This window comes from Aquarana catesbeiana, linkage group LG03 (assembly GCF_042186555.1).
Source record: "Aquarana catesbeiana isolate 2022-GZ linkage group LG03, ASM4218655v1, whole genome shotgun sequence".
Taxonomy (NCBI): domain Eukaryota; kingdom Metazoa; phylum Chordata; class Amphibia; order Anura; family Ranidae; genus Aquarana; species Aquarana catesbeiana.
This window is the reverse complement of record NC_133326.1, coordinates 686824122-686846734: the sequence shown is the minus strand read 5'-3', so window position 1 is coordinate 686846734 and position 22613 is coordinate 686824122. Positions and strand designations below refer to the sequence as shown.

Here is a 22613-nt window from a genome sequence, read left to right as displayed (position 1 = left end):
GTAGGTATAAATCATTTAAATACCTACAAAAGTAACTAAGGAAATGATATATATCTTTAATTTAGGTTTACGTGAACCCAATGTTTAATATTTGAAATTTCATGATATTTACCTATATAAACCCTATTGTAAAACAATGAGCTTACTTTATAGATCCTTGTAAACTTACTTTATGTATCTTTATAACATTGTATACTCAATAAACTTCTTTTGACAAGGAAAACAAGCAGTGCCAACTTAAGTGCAGTAGTGTTAACACACATTTTTTAATTTTAGTAGAAATGCACTCACTCTGAGGAGAATAAAAGCAGGCACATCATGATAAAGTCCAGTGGACAGCAGGATGGACAGCAGGGCTCCACGGGGACGATCTTCCAGCACTAAGCTTTCCTGTCTGGCGGCGCCAGTGGCTTCCAATGTCCCAGGCTAGAGCAAGCAGGGTGCAGGGGGAAATCGTCAGTCCAAGAGTCCCTGGTCGCGGTCAGATGATGCTAATAGCGTGCACGCGTTCGAAACATGCGTTCTCCTTCGTCAGGCATACAGAACAGGACTGTAAGGAAACTATTTTATTTAGTGTCAGGAGCTTCAATTGGCATTCAGAATGCTTTAACCTCTTCAGCCCCGGAAGATTTGGCCCCTTAATGACCAGGCCATTTTTTTGCGATACGGCACTGCGTCGCTTTACCTGACAATTGCACGGTTGTGTGACATTGTACAAAATTGATGTCCTTTTTTTCCCACAAATAGAGCTTTCTTTTGGTGGTATTTGATCACCTCTGCGATTTTTATTTTTTGCGCTAAAAACAAAAAAGCGACAATTTTGAAAAAAAAATCTATTTTTTACTTTTTGCTATAATAAATATCCCCAAATAAAAAAAAAAGACAAATTTCTTCCTCAGTTTAGGCCGATATGTATTCTTCTACATATTTTTGGTAAAAAAAAAATTGCAATAAGCATATATTGATTGGTTTGCGCAAAAGTTATAGCGTCTAAAAAATAGGGGATAGGTTTATGGCATTTTGATTATTCATTTTTTTTTTTTTTTTTTACTAGTAATGGCGGTGATCTGCGATTTTTATCGGGACTGCGATATTGCGGCAGACAGATTGGGCACTTTTGACACTTTTTTGGGACCATTGACATTTATACAGCGATCAGTGCTAAAAATAGCCACTGATTACTGTATAAATGTCATGGGCAGGGAAGGGGTTAACACTAGGGGGCGTTCAAGGGGTTAAATGTGTTACCTAGGGAGTGATTCTAACTGGGGGGGGGGGTGAGACTGCCTGGTGGAGGAGGCTGATTGTTGTTCCTAAGCATTAGGAACAACTGATCAGTCTCCTCACCCCTGACATAACGGAGATCTGTCTATTTACATTTACAGACCTCCATTCTGTTTCTCTGTGGAGTGATCGCATGGTGTCGGCGGACATCGCGACTGCCGGACACGCACATTGGCTCAGTCATCCCGCTGCGGGCGCCCCCTAGTAGTCTTAAAGCGACCGACGTACAGCTACAATGGCTTGTCCAGGGGAGCCAACCTGTCGCAGTATAACTGTGGCGGCTGGGCGGGAAGCAGTTAATAAAGTGTGATTAATGTCACATTTTTAAGCAAGTGTAAATTAGCCCTTAGTGTTTTTTTTTTTTTTGTTTGTTTTTTAAGGCCTAATGCCGCGTACACACGAGCGGACTTTACGGCAGACTTTGCCCGGCGGACGGGATTTCGTCGGACAATTCGATCGTGTGTGGGCTCCAGCGGACTTTGTTTTCTCAAAAGTTGGACGGACTTGGATTTGAAACATGTTTCAAATCTATTCGACGGACTCGAGTCCGGTCGAAAAGTCCGCTCGTCTGTATGCTAGTTCGACGGACAAAAAGCCACGCTATTGGCTACTGGCTATGAACTTCCTTGTTTTAGTCCAGTCGTACGTCATCACGTACGAATTTGACGGACTTTGGTTGATTGTGTGTAGGCAAGTCCGTTCATTCAGAAAGTCTGTCGTAAAGTCAGTTGAAAAGTCCGCCGGGCAAAAGTCTGCCATAAAGTCCGCTCGTGTGTATGCGGCGTTAGTGTTTAATCCAATAACAACGCATGGAAGAATAGGCCCATAAGGGAAACGCTACAATAATATTTCTAAATAAAGTCACGCCATAAACACACCATGTTTTCATTTTCATTGCAAAGTCTATATCATTAAAAATAATTCTCCAAGAACTAAACATAAAGATATTTTCATAAAACTTTTGTGTCTGTTTAAGGTGGAGCCACCTCAAGGAGATGGAGATGACACGGCGCTGAATGTGATCAAACTGTTATGTACAAAACCTGGAGACAGGACCATTCAAGCAGAAATAACGTCGGCGGAAGGAAGGTATGTCTATACATTTATATTACCTTATGCACACCCCAACAATAAAACAAGTCCATCTAAAACTGACATTTTCTCAGTGGAGCGATCTGAGACTCACATACTTCCCACAGTTCTCACTGATATATATCGTACTGATATATAGTACTAGATCCAAATATACAAAGAAGAAAGGGCTTGCTTGACAGGCATCACAGGCAGGCCAAACAACGTACCTATATGCGTGCACCCCCTCCCTACCCATGCTGTGATTGAACACAGTATGAGTTTGGCAGCAATTTTCAGCCAATGATTTTGGCTGAAATCAGCTGATAGGCTGTGTGCAATCACACAGCCTATCAGTACAAAAGACACAACTCTGTGTGCATAGGAACAGCGATCTATAGTAATCTATAAAATATTGTAGGTTGGCTTAGTCCTTTCACTGCCATCAACATAAGGCTTACATTGGTTGGAGCAAGAACCTGTAAATTGATTTCTGGCTTTCCACATACACTGGAATGTAACACCCCCCATGCTCTGCTGCCCCTTCTGCAGGCCAGGGACAGCTATGTCATTTGGTCATACAGATTTTTCAAAAAAATAATATAATATATACAATTTTTTTGGTTATTTCCATGGGCTCTTTCTGTGTGGCACTTGGCACTGTGCCCTCTCTTTGGCATAGTGCATATTTTTACATATGAATTTTTGGGCCACTGAGTCCCACTGGATTCAAGTGTGTGGATAAATACCCAGTGGTACCTCCATGTACCTTCATTCAGTTGGTTCCCTATCCTTTCTTTCATGATATAGGGACATCTATGGCAGGGGTCAGCTGGTAAAGCAGAGGAAGATCAGCCAACATCGGTTCACTGATCCCTCCAGTGAATGAACCCTGAAGCAATTAACTTTTCATCACTTCTGGCTTTAGCTCTGTCATTACTGCCTGCTGGCTGGGGAATAAGCTAATCAAGCATGATCTGTTCATTCACAACTGACCACTAAAGTTGGGCAAACAGTTTGAACCAAGCAAATTTTCAGCTTAAACATAGCCTGTTCACTCATTTGTTGAACACCCAAATTTGTGGGGTGCACTGCATGCTGCATAGTGTGCTTACAGTGCTGTATACCCCTTTTGTTTGGTTGCTGCATTTTATTTTTGTTTTTGTCCCGTGCCTGCCCCCTTTTTTTAAATTGTCAGCTGCAGTTTTTCTGACTGTGATGCTGTTGTTCTCTGTTTTTTTTTTTAGTTTCTTAGGTTTTTTTTTTAGGTTTTTTACATTTCTGTCAGTGGCAGTGCACAACCACTTTTCATTGAATATTGTGCATCCAATTACACATTTCCCAGTATCTATTAAATTTGGGTAATAAGCACCCCATCATGAGGATAATCTTGTGAGCCACAATCATCCACTGCTAAATGTGTAGAATAATACAAAGCGTGAAAAAATAAAGATTGTATATAATTATATAGATATCTAGCCGCAAACGCAGTTCACGCGTTCATAGTCGTGCAAGATAAAATAAAATAAAAATTGTTTGCGTTGCGCTTGATAATCTTATATAACGGTGCCCAAAATATCTAAATAAATATTAAACAAATAAAGAAACAAAATAAATCACTTCCTTTGTGTTATGCTAGCATATAAAACAATTAAAGTGCGATGTGCATGCATGAATAGCACCAAAATACAAATACTTAAGTGATGCCTCAAACAACATGCAATATCTTACATTTAGTGTAACATGCAAACCATTAAATAACACAAAAATGCATAAAAGTGCTCTGTGCTTTGTAAACACAAAATTGCATAAAAGTGCTCTGTGCTTGGTAAACGCAGTCACTATAATCAGTGTTCAACAATCTCCATATTCTAGTGTCCTTTTAAATATCCAAAAAAAATTCGTATCCGTGTTCAACAAAATCCAAAAAAAGTCCAGTGTAGTGGATCCGTGCTGCACATCAACCGTGATTTTTTCTGGTAACCCCCCAAAGTGATTGCGCTCACCTCAAAGCGTGTGACACAGTGGCTAGCTATGTCAAATCACGCTTAGTGGCCACTCATTGGGCTCTGCAGGAAATAACTGATGCGATCTCCACTCACTTTGGGTTGAAAGGCTCCATAGATATCCACTCATAGAATAAAGAGAGACTACATAGTGTAATACTATCAAACACTATTTTATTAAATAAAAATCACTTCCCACAAAGGGGTACTCACATTCTCCTGGTGCTGTTGTGCACCAGACAATATAACGCTCTATAAAACCGCTGGTTTGTATGCCGGCATACAAACCAGCGGTTTTATAGAGCGTTATATTGTCTGGTGCACAACAGCACCAGGAGAATGTGAGTACCCCTTTGTGGGAAGTGATTTTTATTTAATAAAATAGTGTTTGATAGTATTACACTATGTAGTCTCTCTTTATTCTATGAGTGGATATCTATGGAGCCTTTCAACCCAAAGTGAGTGGAGATCGCATCAGTTATTTCCTGCAGAGCCCAATGAGTGGCCACTAAGCGTGATTTGACATAGCTAGCCACTGTGTCACACGCTTTGAGGTGAGCGCAATCACTTTGGGGGGTTACCAGAAAAAATCACGGTTGATGTGCAGCACGGATCCACTACACTGGACTTTTTTTGGATTTTGTTGAACACGGATACGAATTTTTTTTGGATATTTAAAAGGACACTAGAATATGGAGATTGTTGAACACTGATTATAGTGACTGCGTTTACCAAGCACAGAGCACTTTTATGCAATTTTGTGTTTACAAAGCACAGAGCACTTTTATGCATTTTTGTGTTATTTAATGGTTTGCATGTTACACTAAATGTAAGATATTGCATGTTGTTTGAGGCATCACTTAAGTATTTGTATTTTGGTGCTATTCATGCATGCACATCGCACTTTAATTGTTTTATATGCTAGCATAACACAAAGGAAGTGATTTATTTTGTTTCTTTATTTGTTTAATATTTATTTAGATATTTTGGGCACCGTTATATAAGATTATCAAGCGCAACGCAAACAATTTTTATTTTAAGCACCCCATCATGTCTGGGAGGCCAACAAGGAGAGGCAAACGTTCACATGCCACTATGAGGGGGCCAGAAGCATCTGTATCTACTAGCAAAGGTGGACGTGGTCTGTCCTCAGGCAAGGCAGGTTTTTCTCTGTTTAGTGATTTTGCCCATGCTATCCAGGCACAGCATGCAGAGGGGGTGGTGGACTGGCTTACTGAGACAGACCCAACCAGGACAGGGGCTTTAGGAGAGAAGGGGCAAGCCTCCTACCCACTGATTATGGCCCATGGAGAGAGCAGATCATTCTCTAATAATGGACAGCCACGTAATGGACGCTTAGAGCAAGGCTTGGATTACTTCTCTGAATAAGGACAATAAAGCTTTTCTTCTGAAGTTGATGGAAAGATGTAGTTATATCTTGTACATGCTAATGGTCAGAGTAAATATGGTGGCCCTCCTGCAGACTGGGTTGGAGAGGCTCCTTCACTTGGGACAGAAATATTTATCAACCATAATCCTCAGGAGATCTATGAAGATAAATTAATTCCACACTATCAGACTTCTGGGACATTGTATGTGTTCTGATGACATGTCTAGTGGACAGAATACACAAGGTTGTGTCTCTCCCATTGTTAATTGGGACACCTATTTGTTTCTGTCTGTCTGCTAGTATTGTGTGCACTCCACCTAGGCTAGTTTAAGTGACTAGTTAATAAGCTCATATTAATTATATCACTGTCAGCTATTAGTTGCTAGAGGTGGATTGGCATAGTTTGTTTGCTGTTAGTTATGTTAATTATATTCCTGTATACAGTTTCCTTTGCATATGATATTGTGATAAGGCTCATCTGACCTTGTGTACTATAAATTCTGTGTGAGTTTTCAATAAACAGTTCTAGTTCTCATACGAGCTATTGTCGGCTAGTCTTGTATGCTCAGCTTTTGTCAGAACCATGAATTAGACTGAGACAGAAGTAGAGTTAAATCACACTTGTTTAATAATAAAAGTAAATAGAAAAAACTTAGTCAAAACATAGTCAAAGTTCAGTAACCAAAATGAATAGTCAGACAAGCCAAAAAATCAGGGAGCCAGAGAACAGTGTAGTAGAACAGCAAGCAGGATCTGGAGCCAGAAGGAATGTCAGCCAAGCAAGTCTTTATCGGGAACACAGGAGATCGTCACTAGAGATGTGAGCAAGGCAAAGGCAGAGATCATCTGGACTGGATGGCTTAAGTAGGCAGGACCAATGAGCAGGATCATCAACAGGTGAGTCACTGTGGGGAGATATGAGCTGGCAATTAGCCGACAGCTGAGTGACCAGCTCAGAGAAGGAAGGGCTGGGCCCAGCTCTGACAGTGCCCCCTGCTCAAGGACCCCTCCCCCTCAGAGGACCACCAGGCTTGAGTGGAAAATTTCTATGGAAAACATGGAGGAGAACAGGGGCAAGTACGTCAGAGGATGGGACCCAAGAGCGTTCCTCCGGACCGTACCCTTTCCAATCCACCAGGTACTGTATGCACCCATGGAACCGATGGGAGTCAACAATGGACTGTACTTCATACTCCTCATGGTTCTCAGCCTGAACAGTGTGAGGACGTGGCACAGAGGTGGTAAAGTGGTTGCAGAAGGAAGGTCTAATGCGTAAGCCACTGGGTTAATCCTGCAAAGAATATGGAAAGGCCCAATAAACTGAGGTACAAACTTCAGAGAGGGAACACAAAGTCAGACATTGCAAGATAACAGCCAGACCCAGTCCCCAACCTGGTAAGAAGGCGCAGGCAGGCTTCTGTGGTCAGTATTAAGTCTGTACCTATCGTTAACATGTCGCAAAGCCTCCTGGACTTGTGCCCAAGTGGAACGAAGACCACGGAGATGCTTGTCTAACTCAGGAATACTCTGCAGAACAAAAGAGTCAGGCAACATGGAAGGTTGGAAACCATAGTTTGCCATAAATGGGGACAATCGGGAAGCAGAATTAAAGGCACTATTGTGAGCAAACTCTGCCCACGGTAAGAGGTCTGACCAGTTGTTATGATGGTCAGAAATACAGCAATGTAGGAATTGCTACAAGGACTGATTGGCTCGTTCTGCGGCCCATTAGACTTCTGGTGATATGCAGAGGAGAAAGCAATCTGAATTCCCAACTGTGCACAAAAGGCTGGCCAGAACCGCGACACAAACTGACTACCCCAGGCCGAGACAATCACCTTGGATAGCCCATATAAGTAAAAGATCTCCCAAGCAAAAATGGAAGCCAGTTCCTTAGAAGCAGGCAACTTCTCCTGCCATAGCCCCGCATCATGCATGGAGGAGTCAGCTGAATTATTTCAACACAGCGCCAGCCACTTGCTTCTTGACGATGCACAGGCATTACTTGCTGGGTTTACAACTGCTGGGATTCCCTTGTGGAGACTGAGGAGAATAATAATAATTCAATACCTTTGCCATCTCCCCATGCTTTGTAATCAGATGTCCTTCCTCATTCTTTATGGGGCCAATATGGTCTGTCCTCCCTTTTTTACTGTTTACATACTTAAAGAAGTTCTTGGGATTTTTTTGCTCTCCTCCGCTATGTGTCTTTCCTGTTCTATCTTAGCCGCCCTAATTGCACCCTTACATTTCTTGTTGCATTCTTTATAAAGTCTGAATACTGATGATGATCCCTCAACCTTGTATTTTTTTGAAGGCCTTCTCCTTTGCTTTTATATGCATTTTTTACATTGGAGTTAAGCTATCCAGGACTTTTGTTCACTCTTTTAGATTTATTACCCAATGGGATGCATTAGCTAATGCCCTTATTTAATATGCTCTTAAAGCAAACCCATCTCTCCTCCGTGTACTTTGTTCTTAAGATTTTATCCCAATTCATGCCATCTAACAAGGTTCGCAGTTTAGGGAAGTTGGCTCTTTTGAAATTCAGTGTCTTTGTATTCCAGTTATGTTTCCTATTTGTGTGATTTATACTGAAGCCAATTGACCTGTGATCGTTGTTTCCTAAATTGCCCTGTATTTCCACATCCGTGATCAGGCTTGTATTGTTGGTAATCAGTAGATCCAGTAACGCTTTATTTCTTGTTGATGCATCTACCATCTGAACCATGAAATTGTCCTTCAAGTCATTTAGGAACTGGCGAGCCTTAGACAAAGGCGTGGTTCCCTCCGCCCAGTCTATGTCTGGATAATTAAAATCCCCCATTATGATAACACTTCCCATCTTTGCTGCTAATCCAACTTGTGATAGGAGATCCGTCTTCCCCTCCTTCCTCAGGTTAGGGGGCCTATAGCATATTCGCAGTAATATTTTCCCCTTAGCTTCATCCCTTTGGAGCTCTACCCATAAGGATTCCACCTCCTCCCTAGCTCCCTTAGTGATTTCATCTCTCACATTCACTTGTACATTATTCTTGATATATAGGCATACCCCTCCCCCTTTTTTACCCTCTCTATCCCTGCAATAAAGGGTATACCCTTGAATGGTTGCCAGCCAATCATGAGAGCTGTTGAAACAAGTCTCTGAAATTCCCACAAAATCCAAATCCTCCTTGTACAACAGTATCTCTAGTTCACCCATCTTGTCCGCCATGCTCCTGGCATCAGTGAACATGCCACGTAGTTTAGACCGGTCGCATACTATCCTCCTATTGGGTGTTCCGAGACTGAAACTAGGACTAGTTACTATACTTACCTTGGGTTTATGTGCTTTAGTTAACCTACCACTAATGCCTCCAATACTACCCTCTGGAATATGTTCCACGCTGACTATCTCTACCCCCTATCGCCTAGTTTAAAAACCCCTCTAACTTTTTGGCCATCTTTACTCCCAGCTGATCTGCACCCTCCTCATTTAGGTGCAGTCCGTCCCTTCTATAGTACTGGTGATCGACTGACAAGTCGGCCCAGTCCTCCAGGAACCCAAAACCCTCCTTACTACACCAGCTCTTCAGCCACTTGTTTACTTCCCTAATCTCCCTCTGCCTTTCTGGTGTGGCTCAATGTACCGGCAGTATTTCTAAGAATACTACCTTGGAGGTCCTTTTTACTCAATTTAGCTCCCAAGTCCCTAAAATCATTCTTTAGGACACTCCATCTGACTTTGTCATTGGTGCCAATCTGCCCCTCCCAGTAATCTGTCCACCAGATCCGTGATGTGCCAAACCTGAGTGCCCGGTAGACAACATGCAGTTCAGCTCTTTAGGTCTTTGTTACAGATTGCCCTCTTTGTCCTCTGTACCATCGGGTGGAAGGCAATGTTTTGGCTTCGTTGGACAAGGCAGTCGGGCAGCAAGGTCCATCTTACTGCTGACACGTGGTCCAGCAAGCATGGTCAGGGACGATATACAGTATTTCTTTCACAGCACACTGGGTAACTCTGCTTGAAACTAGGAAGGATGCAGGACAGGGCTCAGTGCTGGAGCTTTTTTTTCTGCACATCTCCATACAGCTGGTGGTGATGATGCGAGATCTGTCAGCTCCATCCCTCCTCCTCCTTCTCCTCCATGCCCTCCTCTGCCGAATTGTCCTATGAACCACCAATACCTTCAAGGGGCTATTCAATGAGTCAGGCTAAAAGATTCCATGCAGTGCTTCAAGCGGAGCTCCACCCTAAAGTGGAACTTCCGCTCATCGGATTCCTCCCTCCTCCGGTGCCACAATTGGCACCTTTCAGGGGGGGAGGGGGGTGCAGATACCTGTATAATACAGGTATCTGCACCCACTTCTGGGCATAGCTAGCTGCACATACGTCACTTCCTGTCCCCCCCCATCCCCCCTCCCCCGTTGTGTTCTGGGAAACACACAGTTCCCAGAACACAACGGGAACCAGTAAAGACGCGTGGCGCGACTCGCGCATGCGCAGTAGGTAACCGGGCAGTGAAGCCGCAATGCTTCACTTCCTGATTCCCTCACCGAGGATGGTGGCGGGGCAGCCGAGAGACTATTGATTGCTTGTCTTCTGCTGCCGACATTGCGGGCACCCTGGACAGGTAAGTGTTCATTTATTAAAAGTCAGCAGCTGCAGTATTTGTAGCTGCTGGCTTTTAATATATTTTTTTAAGGTGGAGCGCCGCTTTCAGCTGTTCTGTCTAGAGGACAGGAGCCACACCAGAGCAGAGCTTCTTTCAGCTCTGGAGGGGCAGGCCCAGAGGTGGTTCATGCCACAGAAGCTTGAGCCAGGAATCCTGGTGTGCGATAATGGCACTAACTTTCTGTCCGCCCTTTGACAGGGAAAGTTGACACATTTGCTATGCCTGACACATGTCCCCATTTTGGCGCAGCATTTCTTGAACAGGTACCTAGGTTTGCAAGATCTTCTAAGGCAGGCCAGAAGAGTCTGTAGTCAGTTCAAGCGGTCATACACAGCCAGTGTTCGGTTGGCTGAAATTCAGTGGGATTCTACCTGACCATCAGGTGGAACTGAACTTTGGCAGTGCTGCAGTGGCTGCACATGCAGCAGAGGTCCATCAATGAGTATCTGTGGGAGTATTCAATATTTTATAGCAAGGCCAATTCTAGCTTTCTTCAAGAGAATCTCTATAGGGTTACAGTACGAAGGCATCACCAACACCCAAAGCCCAATTTTTCTGCACCTGTTTGACAGGTGCATATACTTAAAATTTTTTACAGAAAGTCCAACTCTTGCTTTCATCAAGAGTATCTCTAGCCATTTCCTGCCTTCTCCGGCGGTGTGTTCTTGGAGCATTCCACTGGGAAGTTTTTTCTTCCTTTTACTGGTCTGTAGATCAGCGACAGCTTCAGTGGCAGAGTGGGTTTACCACTAAACCCAAAACCATTCCTTAATGGCCTTATTGGTAAGCCAGTAATGGTGAAACTAAGTGGTGTATAGAATACAAGTGATACCTGGTCTCTGTGGATGGCTACATGAACATGCAGCTCGCTCATACAGAAGAGTATATTGATGGGGCATTGTCTGGACATCTTGGAGAAGTTCTAATAAGTTGTAATAATGTATTGTATATACGAGGAGTAGAAGGGGGAAGAAGAAGGCGAGAATAAAGCAACTTCCAAATTAGTTTTATACATTTTTTTGAAACTTCTCTTTTGAGGTTATTGTTCAACATTATTTTTTACCTCTATAGGGTTACGATGTGAAGGCACCACCAACACCCAAAGCCCAATTTTTCCGCACCTGTTACTTCTATTCAAAGAAACACCAGAATTTATCAAAAAAATCTCTAATCTTGTTCTGAGTGTACTAAATTGTGGCCTCGTCATACAGACTGGTTCCCTAAGCCATTGTTTACAAATAAAGAAAGCTTGCCTGGGAAAATCTGTTTAAATGTAATTTATTTTCTTTATATAGGTCAGATTTGCTGCAGCAGGTTCTATACAAAAAAAAACTGTTTTAAACATGTAAACACCTAAAATCCAAAATGAGGCTGGTCTTTAAGTGTTTAAGCGTATCAAGCGTGGCCAAAACAGCAGCTGCTTGGGCACTACATGCTTGACCAGACATATTTCGACCCCCCATGCAGTCTGTTGGCAACAGTACTTAAAAGACCCACACCAAAGAACAAGGCGGACCTCTCCTTGCTCTGAGAGGAATGAAGGTGTAGAATTAGGTGTGCCAAGTACTACGCGGGCAATCTACTATCGCTACATCAACATCCGATTGTAGCAGGTAAATTTCCCTACCCCAGTTGTTAAACCGTCGAAAGAAATTCGGTCCCAGCCATCCACATGCTCAACGGTTGAATTCTAGCTTGGCTAAAATGTTAGCACTCCAACTGCTGCTTTTTCAGCTGGTAGACTCTGCCCCCTTTCGTGAATTTGTGGAATGTGTGGTACCTCAGTGGCAGGTTCCCAAACGCCATTTCTTTTCATGGAAGGCCATTCCGGCTCTCTACTGGCATGTGGAAGGCAATGTTTGGCCTTGTTGGACAGGGCGGTCAGCGGTAAGGTGCATATTACCGCTGACTCATGGTCCAGCAGGCATGTACAGGGACGTTACCTTTCTTTAACGGCACACTGGGTAACTCTGCTGGCAGCTGGGAAGGATGCAGGACAGGGTGCAGTATTGTTGGAGTTTGTTCCGCCACCATGCCTCCAAAATGCTAGTAGTGGTGATTTTGCCACACCTCTCTCCTCCACCCCCTCCCTCTTCTTCTTCCTCTATGGCCTCTTCCTCTGCAGATTTCTCCTGCGAACCAGCGGTGCTCCGTAGGCGTTCAAGGGGCTACGCAAGCACTCAGGCAAAAAGATGCCATGCGGTCTGCTTAGGGGACAGGAGCCACACTGGGGCAGAGATTCTGTCAGCTCTGCAGGGGCAGACTCAGAGGTGGTTGACGCCATGCCAGATTCAGCCAAGAATTGTGGTTTGCTACAATGGCACCAACCTCCTCTCCGCCCTTCGACAGACACTTGACCCATGTTCCCTGTTTGGCTCACGTCCTTAATTTGGTGCAGCGGTTCTTGTGCAGGTACCCGGGCTTACAGGATCTCCTGAGGCAGGCCAGGAAAGTCTGTGGGCATTTCCACCGGTCATATAATGCCAATGCTCGGCTGGCTGACCTTCAAAAGGAACACAACCTGCCCAAGAACCGCCTCATTTGTGACATGCCCACCAGGTGGAACTCAATGTTGGAAATGCTGCAGCGGCTGCACATGCAGTAGAGGGCCATTAATGAGTACTTACTTAATGAGGAAGAGGAGGATTTCCTTACCTCCCAAGGCCCCCTTTATCCAGACAGTATTCCTGTGGGCCCACCGATCACACAGGAAGAGGAGGAGGAGGAGGGTGAGGATTGTGTCAGCATGAAGATGGAGCCTGGCACTCAGCATCAGCAGCAGTCTTCAAGGGATGGTTTTCTGTCCCCAGAAATCCATGGACTTGTACGTGGCTGGGAGAAGGTGGCTGTGGATCATGTCATCCTTAGTGACCCAGAGGACTCTGTATCGAATGCCTCAGCAAACCTTCGCTGCATGGCCTCCTTGATCCTGCAAAGCCTGCGAAAGGACCCTTGGATTCGTGGTATCAAGGGGAGGGATTATTACTGGCTGGCAAACCTTCTTGATCCACGTTACAAGGGTAAGGTTGCGGAATTTATCCAAATGTCGCAGAGGGAGCAGAGGATGAAACATCTTCGGGAGGCATTGCAGAAAGGTTTGTGCAATGCGTTTCCAGAGCCTGGGAGGTTACAACTTCCTGGTCTTCCTGGACAACGTGTTGCTGAGGCTTCGGTCAGTCACAGAAGGAGCGGTGGAGAAGGTGGCCGTCTGACCAATGCGTTCAGACAGTTCTTTAGTCTGCCATTTACCTAGAGTCTTGAGACTTCTCTAGCCAGGTAGCAGGATTGGGATTCAAACTCAAACTCAGGGCTGGTAGGCAGAAGTACTAGCTTGTCATAATGTGCTCTCCTGTGCTGCAATGTCACTGATCCCAAGTAATCATCTTCACTCTGCCTTCCTTCTGGGTTTTGTCTCTTCAGCCACTTAAAGTGGAGGGCCACCCTGGCTAGAGCCGATAGTTCTTCCGCGATGCGACTTCAATGTGAACTAAACAACATTAATGGAGAAAGGATAGAGGTAAATGGCCGCCGACCGGAACCACATGACCGGAAGTGACGTTTTTCCGGCGTCTGCGCCATCTTGACCAGCCCTATGTCTCCATCAACAACAAATACTTCTCCGTTATACTAAATTCCAGCAATTTCTGCCATTTCCTTTAATATTTCTCCCATGAGTCTTCAATCAAGTGTATTGACTCTTCTCACCCAATCCACCCTTGTTATCCACTTCACGGGTTTGTCCGCGCTCCTGTGGCCAAGGAACCGGACTTAAGGCTATTCTATCTACTACGCTTTGTAAGTGTGCATTTTGTGTTTTAAACTTAAATAAATCTTGCCGGTTTTACACTATGTGAGCTCCCTTTATATATTTTATGGTACCTCTGCCATGGGTTTCGCTGGTGTGGCTGACGATGAGATGACCTCTGGTGAATGCCGTTAGCAGTTTCCATTTTCTGGCTTACAAGGTTATCTGCTTGCTGTGATCCTCTGTAGTGGGGGGCCATGGCCATCTGGTAAGGAGTAACCCCTTCCATTCTTGGTGGTGGACCCTCCCTTGCTGTCACGGATTAACACCAACTATCACTTGGACTTGTTTTTTGTATTTTCTGCTGGTGATTTGGAGTCACTATGATATTCTATTGAGGTTTCACTTGATGGGACTTTTTTAGATCATAATCAAACATTTTTCATATTATCTTCATTTATACTCATTACTAAAATCTTCTTTCATTGTAGATTTTTATGTCATGTTACACAGGTATTAGCGCAATTCCTTATTTTTTCCTATCTTTAGTCTGCAGCCCCAAGGTCTGATCGGTTCCAGCAACCATCGTCAGCGTCTGATTTACATGGTGTAGGAATACCTAGGGCCAAGATCAGACTTGGAGACCTTTCCATCCGAAAATCAAAGCCACAGAGTCTCTGCGCTTAGGACAGATGACAAAGGGAGAGAGAAAAGAACAGGGGGGGGAGGGAGGGGGGGGAAGGAGAGAGAGAGAAGGAAAAGAGAAAAAGAGTGAGAAAGGGGGAAGAAGTCAGAGGGAAGGTGCAGGAGGTGAATGCCCCAATGAGAGAGAAAAGATGAAGGGAAAGGAAGGAAAGAGCTACCCAAAAGAGAGGGTATAAGGTATGCTGCCTCCCCTAGTTGAGCCCTCAAAGAGGACTAACATGTATAAAGGGTTGTGTATGGGGGTATGGCGCTCCCTTTTGAATTGTATAAGTGATGATGATGATATACAGTGAGTAATAGGAATTAAAAATATATCATACACAAAGGGTGAAGACTACAATAACTCATAATTAACAAACCCTATACCATTGTTTGGAAGTGTGAATCAAAATATCATGTGGTGTAAAAACCCTATTGTATTGCATAAACATGTATACCACATGTAGGTAGTGGCAAAAAGTGACCACTAGGTGCTGCTGCTATGTATGATATGCAGCTGATGTGATGATTCCAACGTGTACGTGTACAAACGTAAATAACAAATGCAATCAAATCCAAAACGTATATTAAAAAACCATATATGAAACAGAAACTAAAAAACACCAAAATGATAAAAAATTATAAAAAAGTCTGTTCAAACGTGGTGTGTCCCAAATTGTATATAGCAAGAAAAAAGTTCCAAGAGCTTGGTGACTGTAGTGCCCACACAGGTGAAAATCCGTGACTTCTGTGCTCCCCTTTTGACTCCCCACTCACCGACTCCCAGTACCCCTACAGGGGTGACAGACACTTCAAGATCCCACTGCCGTCCGCTTGGCCGGTATCCCGTGGTTACTGTGATGTAATGTCCTCTCTCCTAGGAGTTCCAGGTTACCGCTTCATACCACGTTCAAGAAGGGAATCGCCAGAAAAATCCTCACAAGAAAAAGATGCCACCTCATAGTGTAGTATGATTAAAAATCTTTATTAGCATCAAACTCCCCGATAGGGAAAAAAATTAAAATCCACACACACTACACTATGGGTGAAGCCGAAAGCCAGGAAGTACTTTCCCGCAGCGTGCGGTCCGGCTGCGTTCCAGGCTCTCTCGCTCCGTACCGTATATAAGAAAATATATATAAAAAATATATATAAATATATAATATAAAAAAAAAATTTATATATATTTTTTATATATATTTTCTTATATATTTTTTTATATATTTTTTTATATTTTTTATATTTTTTTATATTTTTTATATTTTTTATATCTTCCATGGCTTTAATGCAACATACACCCCCGGGATGATATTATGTACTTCAACTCCCCGGATTTTCTAACACCCCAGAATGTAATGAAGGGCCCCCTTGGGGTGCTGATACTACATTGGAGAATGTTTACTAAGTAGTATCTGGGTTTGCGTGGGAGAGTGCACTACTAGAATACACCACTGGGAGGCCGCTGTATGTGGGATATTAACCATGTGAATTAGTGTTCTGTAGTTGGAAATACCTATGTAACACAGGTATTTGGGAATACACCGGCCTAACATAGGGATGTTTGTAAGCCATTTTTTATGTATATAGTTTTAATTATAATCTTTTTGAGTGGCCTGGATGGTCTCAGAAACACCAACCTTATTTGTTTCATATCTCAGATGTAAAACACAAAAAAAAAATGTTTTCTTTGTTTTTTTTTTTTTTTTTTTCTTTCTCTTTTCTGATGCCTGGAGATTTGAGGATGGTATCCATAAAGATAACTATGAACATTTAAAATCTTTCTTTCACTTCTATATAAAAATAGACCCTGAATGGGATTCAGTTTTACATTTTATTTATATTTACTTTTACAAGATAGGCACTGGGTTTGCAAGATGGTGAACATGTAGTACCGTAATTCACCACTGAGGATTTTGCCTACATGATACACTTATCTGGATTTTTCAACTGAATTTAACCTGTATTATATATCAATAGATGTCTGATGTTAATGTTACTTTGCGCGAACTATGTCTGCCAATCTATGTAAGGGTCAGCGGAGATGCATGGGTCCGTAATAACTACTACTAATTTGGCCTACGGACATAGGGATCTGATTTGGGTTTCTCCTAATGGGGCTGTACCGGGAGGGTGAGCTCAGGATTGAATATCCAATCAAAAGTCCTATAGTGATGGGATAAGGGAGGATCCAGCATGTCCGCCTACCTTATAACCTGTGAGGTGTAGTAAGATGGCGCCGCCTTTGAAAACGTCGATGACGAAACGCGTAAGGCGGGGCTACGCTCTTACGTCATTTCCGGGTACAGAGCGAGAGAGCCTGGAACGCAGCCGGACCGCACGCTGCGGGAAAGTACTTCCTGGCTTTCGGCTTCACCCATAGTGTAGTGTGTGTGGATTTTAATTTTTTTCCCTATCGGGGAGTTTGATGCTAATAAAGATTTTTAATCATACTACACTATGAGGTGGCATCTTTTTCTTGTGAGGATTTTTCTGGCGATTCCCTTCTTGAACGTGGTATGAAGCGGTAACCTGGAACTCCTGGGAGAGAGGACATTACATCACAGTAACCACGGGATACCGGCCAAGCGGACGGCAGTGGGATCTTGAAGTGTCTGTCACCCCTGTAGGGGTACTGGGAGTCGGTGAGTGGGGAGTCAAAAGGGGAGCACAGAAGTCACGGATTTTCACCTGTGTGGGCACTACAGTCACCAAGCTCTTGGAACTTTTTTCTTGCTATATACAATTTGGGACGCACCACGTTTGAACAGACTTTTTTATAATTTTTTATAATTTTGGTGTTTTTTAGTTTCTGTTTCATATATGGTTTTTTAATATACGTTTTGGATTTGATTGCATTTGTTATTTACGTTTGTACACGTACACGTTGGAATCATCACATCAGCTGCATATCATACATAGCAGCAGCACCTAGTGGTCACTTTTTGCCACTACCTACATGTGGTATACATGTTTATGCAATACAATAGGGTTTTTACACCACATGATATTTTGATTCACACTTTCAAACAATGGTATAGGGTTTGTTAATTATGAGTTATTGTAGTCTTCACCCTTTGTGTATGATATATTTTTAATTCCTATTACTCACTGTATAACAATCATCATCATCACTTATACAATTCAAAAGGGAGCGCCATACCCCCATACACAACCCTTTCCAACCGAAAATCCACTGGGTTACTGGGTCTTGAGGATGGATCACTGGCCAGAGCTTGCACAATATGCAATTGAGCTACTGGCCTGTCCTGCATCCAGCGTTCTTTCTGAACGCACATTCAGTGCTGCTGGAGGCTTTGTAACCAATCACAGAGTGCGCCTGTCCACAGACTCAGTTGATCGGTCACCTTCATAAAAATGAATCAGCCTTGGATCACCAGCTACCAAGCACCTGATGCTACCGATTAATTTTTCTATAAATGTGAGATCCCTTGAAGACTGCCTATGCTGAGTGACTATCCTGTTATGCTGAGTGACTATCCTATTCCTCAATGTTAATGTTGATAACTTCTAAGAACATTTTTGTTTCACGGCACCACCACCAGTGCCTAAGGCCCAATTTTTCTGCCCCGTTTAACAGGGGCGTGTAATTACAATTTTTGCTGTCATATTTTGCAGCAGGGCTCATTCCTGCACTCAACTAGAGTATCTGTGAGGGGCTGCAGTGTTGTGGCACCACCACCAGTGCCTAAGGCCCAATTTATCTGCCCCTGTTTAACAGGGTCATGTAATTACAATTTTTGCTGTAATATTTCACAGCAGGGCCCGTTCCTGCGCCCACCAAGAGTAACTGTGAGGGCTTACAGTGTTGTGGCACCACCACCACACCACCACCAAAGGCCCAATTTTTCTGCTCCTGTTCAACAGGGGCATGTAATTACAATTCTTGATATAATATTTCACAGCAGGGCCCGTTTCAGCGCCCACCAAGAGTAACTGTGAGGTCTTACAGTGTTCTGGTACCACCAACACCTAAGGCCCAATTTTCTGCAGAGTATATAGGGCAGGCCGTATAGTGTATATATAGTCCCCTACTTTCAAGCATCCGACTTACAAACGACTCCTTCTTACAAACGGAGGGAGACAACAGCAATTGAGAGGAAATCTACCCCTAGGAAGGGAAATTCTCTCCTGTAAGAGTTAATATGGGGAAAAAGGTGTCTCCACTGATGCTTTATCACCAATAATGAGCCGAACACCCCCCGGTTCGGTTCGCATCCAGAACATGCGAACGGTCCGAAAGTTTGCATTCGAACACCATTAAAGTCTATGGAACTTGAACGCGAGAAATCAAAAGTGCGAATTTTAAAGGCTAATATGCAAGTTATCGTTATTATCCTAAAAAGGGACAATAACAAGTTATTGTCCTAAAAAGGGTTTGGGGACCCGGGTCCTGCCCCAAGTTATAAAAACACCCATTACCAGGCCCTTTGGGTCTTGTATGAATATTAAGGGGAACCATGCACACAAATTAAAAAAGAAAAGGCGTTGGGGGCCCCCAGGCCCTATATACTCTGAACAGCAGTATACAGGCGGTCCAAACAAGACAGAGACACTAGGTTTGTTCTGTTGAATATGTTTGTAATTTGGAACAGGTACATTTTGTAAATGTAGCTCCAGCCAAAAAAATCTATTTTTACGCCTTTTGGATAACATAGGTAAGGGTTATCATCACCCCTGTAACATTTGTTTTGCTGTCTGTGCCCCATTCAGAAAATTTCACCTCTTTTTGTCCCAATGACAATTGGATTTTGAAAATTTGTGGTTTTTAGGGAAACAAGGATTGGTGATAAAGCATCAGTGGAGACACATTTTTCTTATATTATCTCTTACAGGAGAGAATTTCCCTTCCTAGGGGTAGATTTCCTCTCACTTCCTGTTGTCTCCCTCTGTTTGTATGTAGGAGTCGTTTGTAAGTCAGATGTTTGAAAGTAGGGGACCGCCTGTATATACTATACGGCCTGCCCTATATACTCTGCATAAATTTGGGCCTTAGGTGTTGGTGGTACCAGAACACTGTAAGCCCTCACAGTTACTCTTGGTGGGCGCAGGAACGGGTCCTGCTGTGAAATATTAGATCAAAAATTGTAATTACACGCCCATGTTAAACAGGGGCAGAAAAATTGGGTCTTCGGCAGTGGTGGTGGTGCCACAACACTGTAACCCCTCACAGATTCTGTTGTTGAGCACAGGAACGAGCCCTGCTGTGAAACATTAGATCAAAAATTGTAATTACGCGCCCCTGTTAAACAGGGGCAGAAAAATTGGGCCTTAGGCGGTGGTGCTGGTGGTGGTGACACAACACTGTAAAGCCTCACAGATACTCTTGCTGAGCGCAGGAAGGGGCCCTGCTGCGAAATATTGCAGCAAAGATTGTAATTACACGCCCCTGATAAACAGGGGCAGAAAAATTGGGCCCTAGGCACTGGAGCCACAACACTACAACTCCTCACAGATACTCTAGTTGAGCGCAGGAACGAGCCCTGCTGCAAAATATTACAGCAAAAATTGTAATTACATGCCCCTGTTAAACAGGGGCAGAAAAATTGGGCTTTAGGCACTGGTGCTGGTGCCACAACACTGCAAACCCTCACAGATACTCTAGTTGAGCACAGGAACGAGCCCTGCTGCAAAATATTACAGCAAAAATTGTAATTACACACCCCTGTTAAACAGCGGCAGAAAAATTGGGCTTTAGGCACTGGTACAGGTGCCACAACACTGCAACTGGGATACTGGGATGCAGTAACGACTTAGGCCCCTGGCATTGAGACAGAACTGCCCCAGTGGCTACTTCAGAGGCATCAACCTCCAGGACATAAGGCAGAGCGGGGTCAGGGTGTTGTAAGATTGGGGCTGAGGTAAATAAAGACTTCAGCTTGTCGAAGGCAGATTGAGCTTCTGGAGACCACAGGAACCAAGCATGTAGATGGGTTACTTGGGTTATAGGTGAGATAATGGAAGAAAAGTTCTTAATAAACCTTCTATAAAAATTTGCAAAGCCCACAAATCTTTGCACCCCCTTCTTGTCTGATGGAGTTGGCCAATCCAGGATTGCCTGTACTTTTTGTGGATCCATGGCTACACCACCTGTGGAGATGATCAACCCCAGAAATTGTATGGATGCTTTTTCGAAATCACATTTCTCCACTTTCACGTAGAGTCTGTGTTTCCTCAGTGCGTGTAGTACTGTTTGTACATGCGTCCCGTGAAGCTCCAGGGTTATCGAAAAGATAAGGATATCATCCAGGGAGATGATTACGAAGAGATCTAGGTCTTCACTGAAGATATCGTTTACAAAATGTTGGAACGTGGCTGGGGCTTTGCATAGCCCAAAGGGCATCACCAAGTACTCAAAATGTCCGAAGCGTGTTCTGAACACTGTCTTCCATTCGTCACCCACCCGGATGCGAATGAGATTGTAGGCCCACCGTAGGTCAAGTTTAGTGAACACCCGAGCAGTATGAAATCTCTGGAGGAGTTCAGGAACAAGGGACAGAGGATAGCGTTTTTTTATGGTAATTTTGTTAAGTTCCCTGTAATCCACAAAAAGATCCCGGCACCAGCAGGAGAGGAAGAGGGCCGGATGAAGCCTTTTTCCATGTTTTCGTCAATATATTGACGCATGGTTCCTAGTTTCATCTCAGAGAGAGAAAAAATACATCCAAAAGGAATTTCGGCTCCAGGGAGTAATTCAATCGGACAGTCATATGGCCTATGTGGAGGTAGAACATCAGCTTTCTTCTTATCGAAGACATCCGAAAATTCGTGATAGACTGATGGCACATTTGGATAACTGACAAACTGGTAGTGTTCTTGTGGCTAGGAGCCAGGCAATGCTGCAAGCAGTAAGGAGAGGTGAACACAAGTTCTCTCTTAGCCCAATTGATCTGAGGGTTGTGTGTTTGGAGCCAAGGAGTACCCAGGATGCCTGGAAACATAGGTGAGCTCAGAACATCAAATCGTGGCCAACAGGAGTAGTGACAAAAAGAGGAGCAGTCTCATGGGTAACAGGACCAATACTAGGCAGGGTACCATCGGCCAGGAGAACTTCCAGCCTATGTTTCTTGGGGAGCAGAGATAGGCCAAGTCTTCTTGCCAGGTTCAGGTCCAGAAAGCAGCTGCATGCCCCAGAATCGACTATGGCTTGCAGCTGAACGTTCTCTTCCGCTAACTGCAACATAATGGAGAGGACAAGGTGGGAAGTGGAAGTTCCGGAGACCTGGAAATATACTGGGGAGTACTTGGGTGGCTTGCAGGGCCTAATAGGACAGTGGCACAGGAAGTGTCCATTCTCTCCGCAACAAAGACATAAGTTGGCTTGTCGCCGACGTTGTTTCTCCTCAGGGGTCAATGCAGCTCTCATTCTACTAGCGGGCATAGCCCCAGTCTCTGGAGTAGATATGCAGAGAGTCCGTAACCGTTCGGCCTGGCGCTCCCTTAGACGTCTGTCCAACTGGATGGCCCTTTGGATGAGATCCTCTAGAGTAGCAGGAATACCACTTCTGGCCAATTCATCCTTGAGGGATTCAGAAAGTCCTGAACAGAATTGATACTTTAAAGCGGCCTCATTCCAGCCTGTATCTGCAGACCATCGACGGAAGTCTATGGTGTAGTCCTCTACCATCCGCTATCCCTGCTGTAGGGAGTGCAGGGCAGCTTCAGCGGTGGCTGCGAGCAGAGAATCCTTGTAGAGCTGAGACATGGCTGTGAGGAAGGTGCCCACTGTGTGGATAGCTGGGTCTTTTGTTCCCATAGAC

The 22613-nt window shown here is 43.9% G+C and overlaps 1 protein-coding gene across 1 annotated transcript in view; it reads left to right on the top strand.

The window, feature by feature from the left end:
* The window catches only part of LOC141133560 (vitelline membrane outer layer protein 1-like), a 104509-nt gene that overhangs the window by 42636 nt on the left and 39260 nt on the right, over window positions 1–22613 (top strand). Inside the window, exon 2 of the mRNA XM_073623020.1 lies at window positions 2261–2373. Within this exon, the coding sequence (XP_073479121.1) occupies window positions 2261–2373 (113 nt within the window). The remainder of the gene's footprint in view (window positions 1–2260; window positions 2374–22613) is intronic.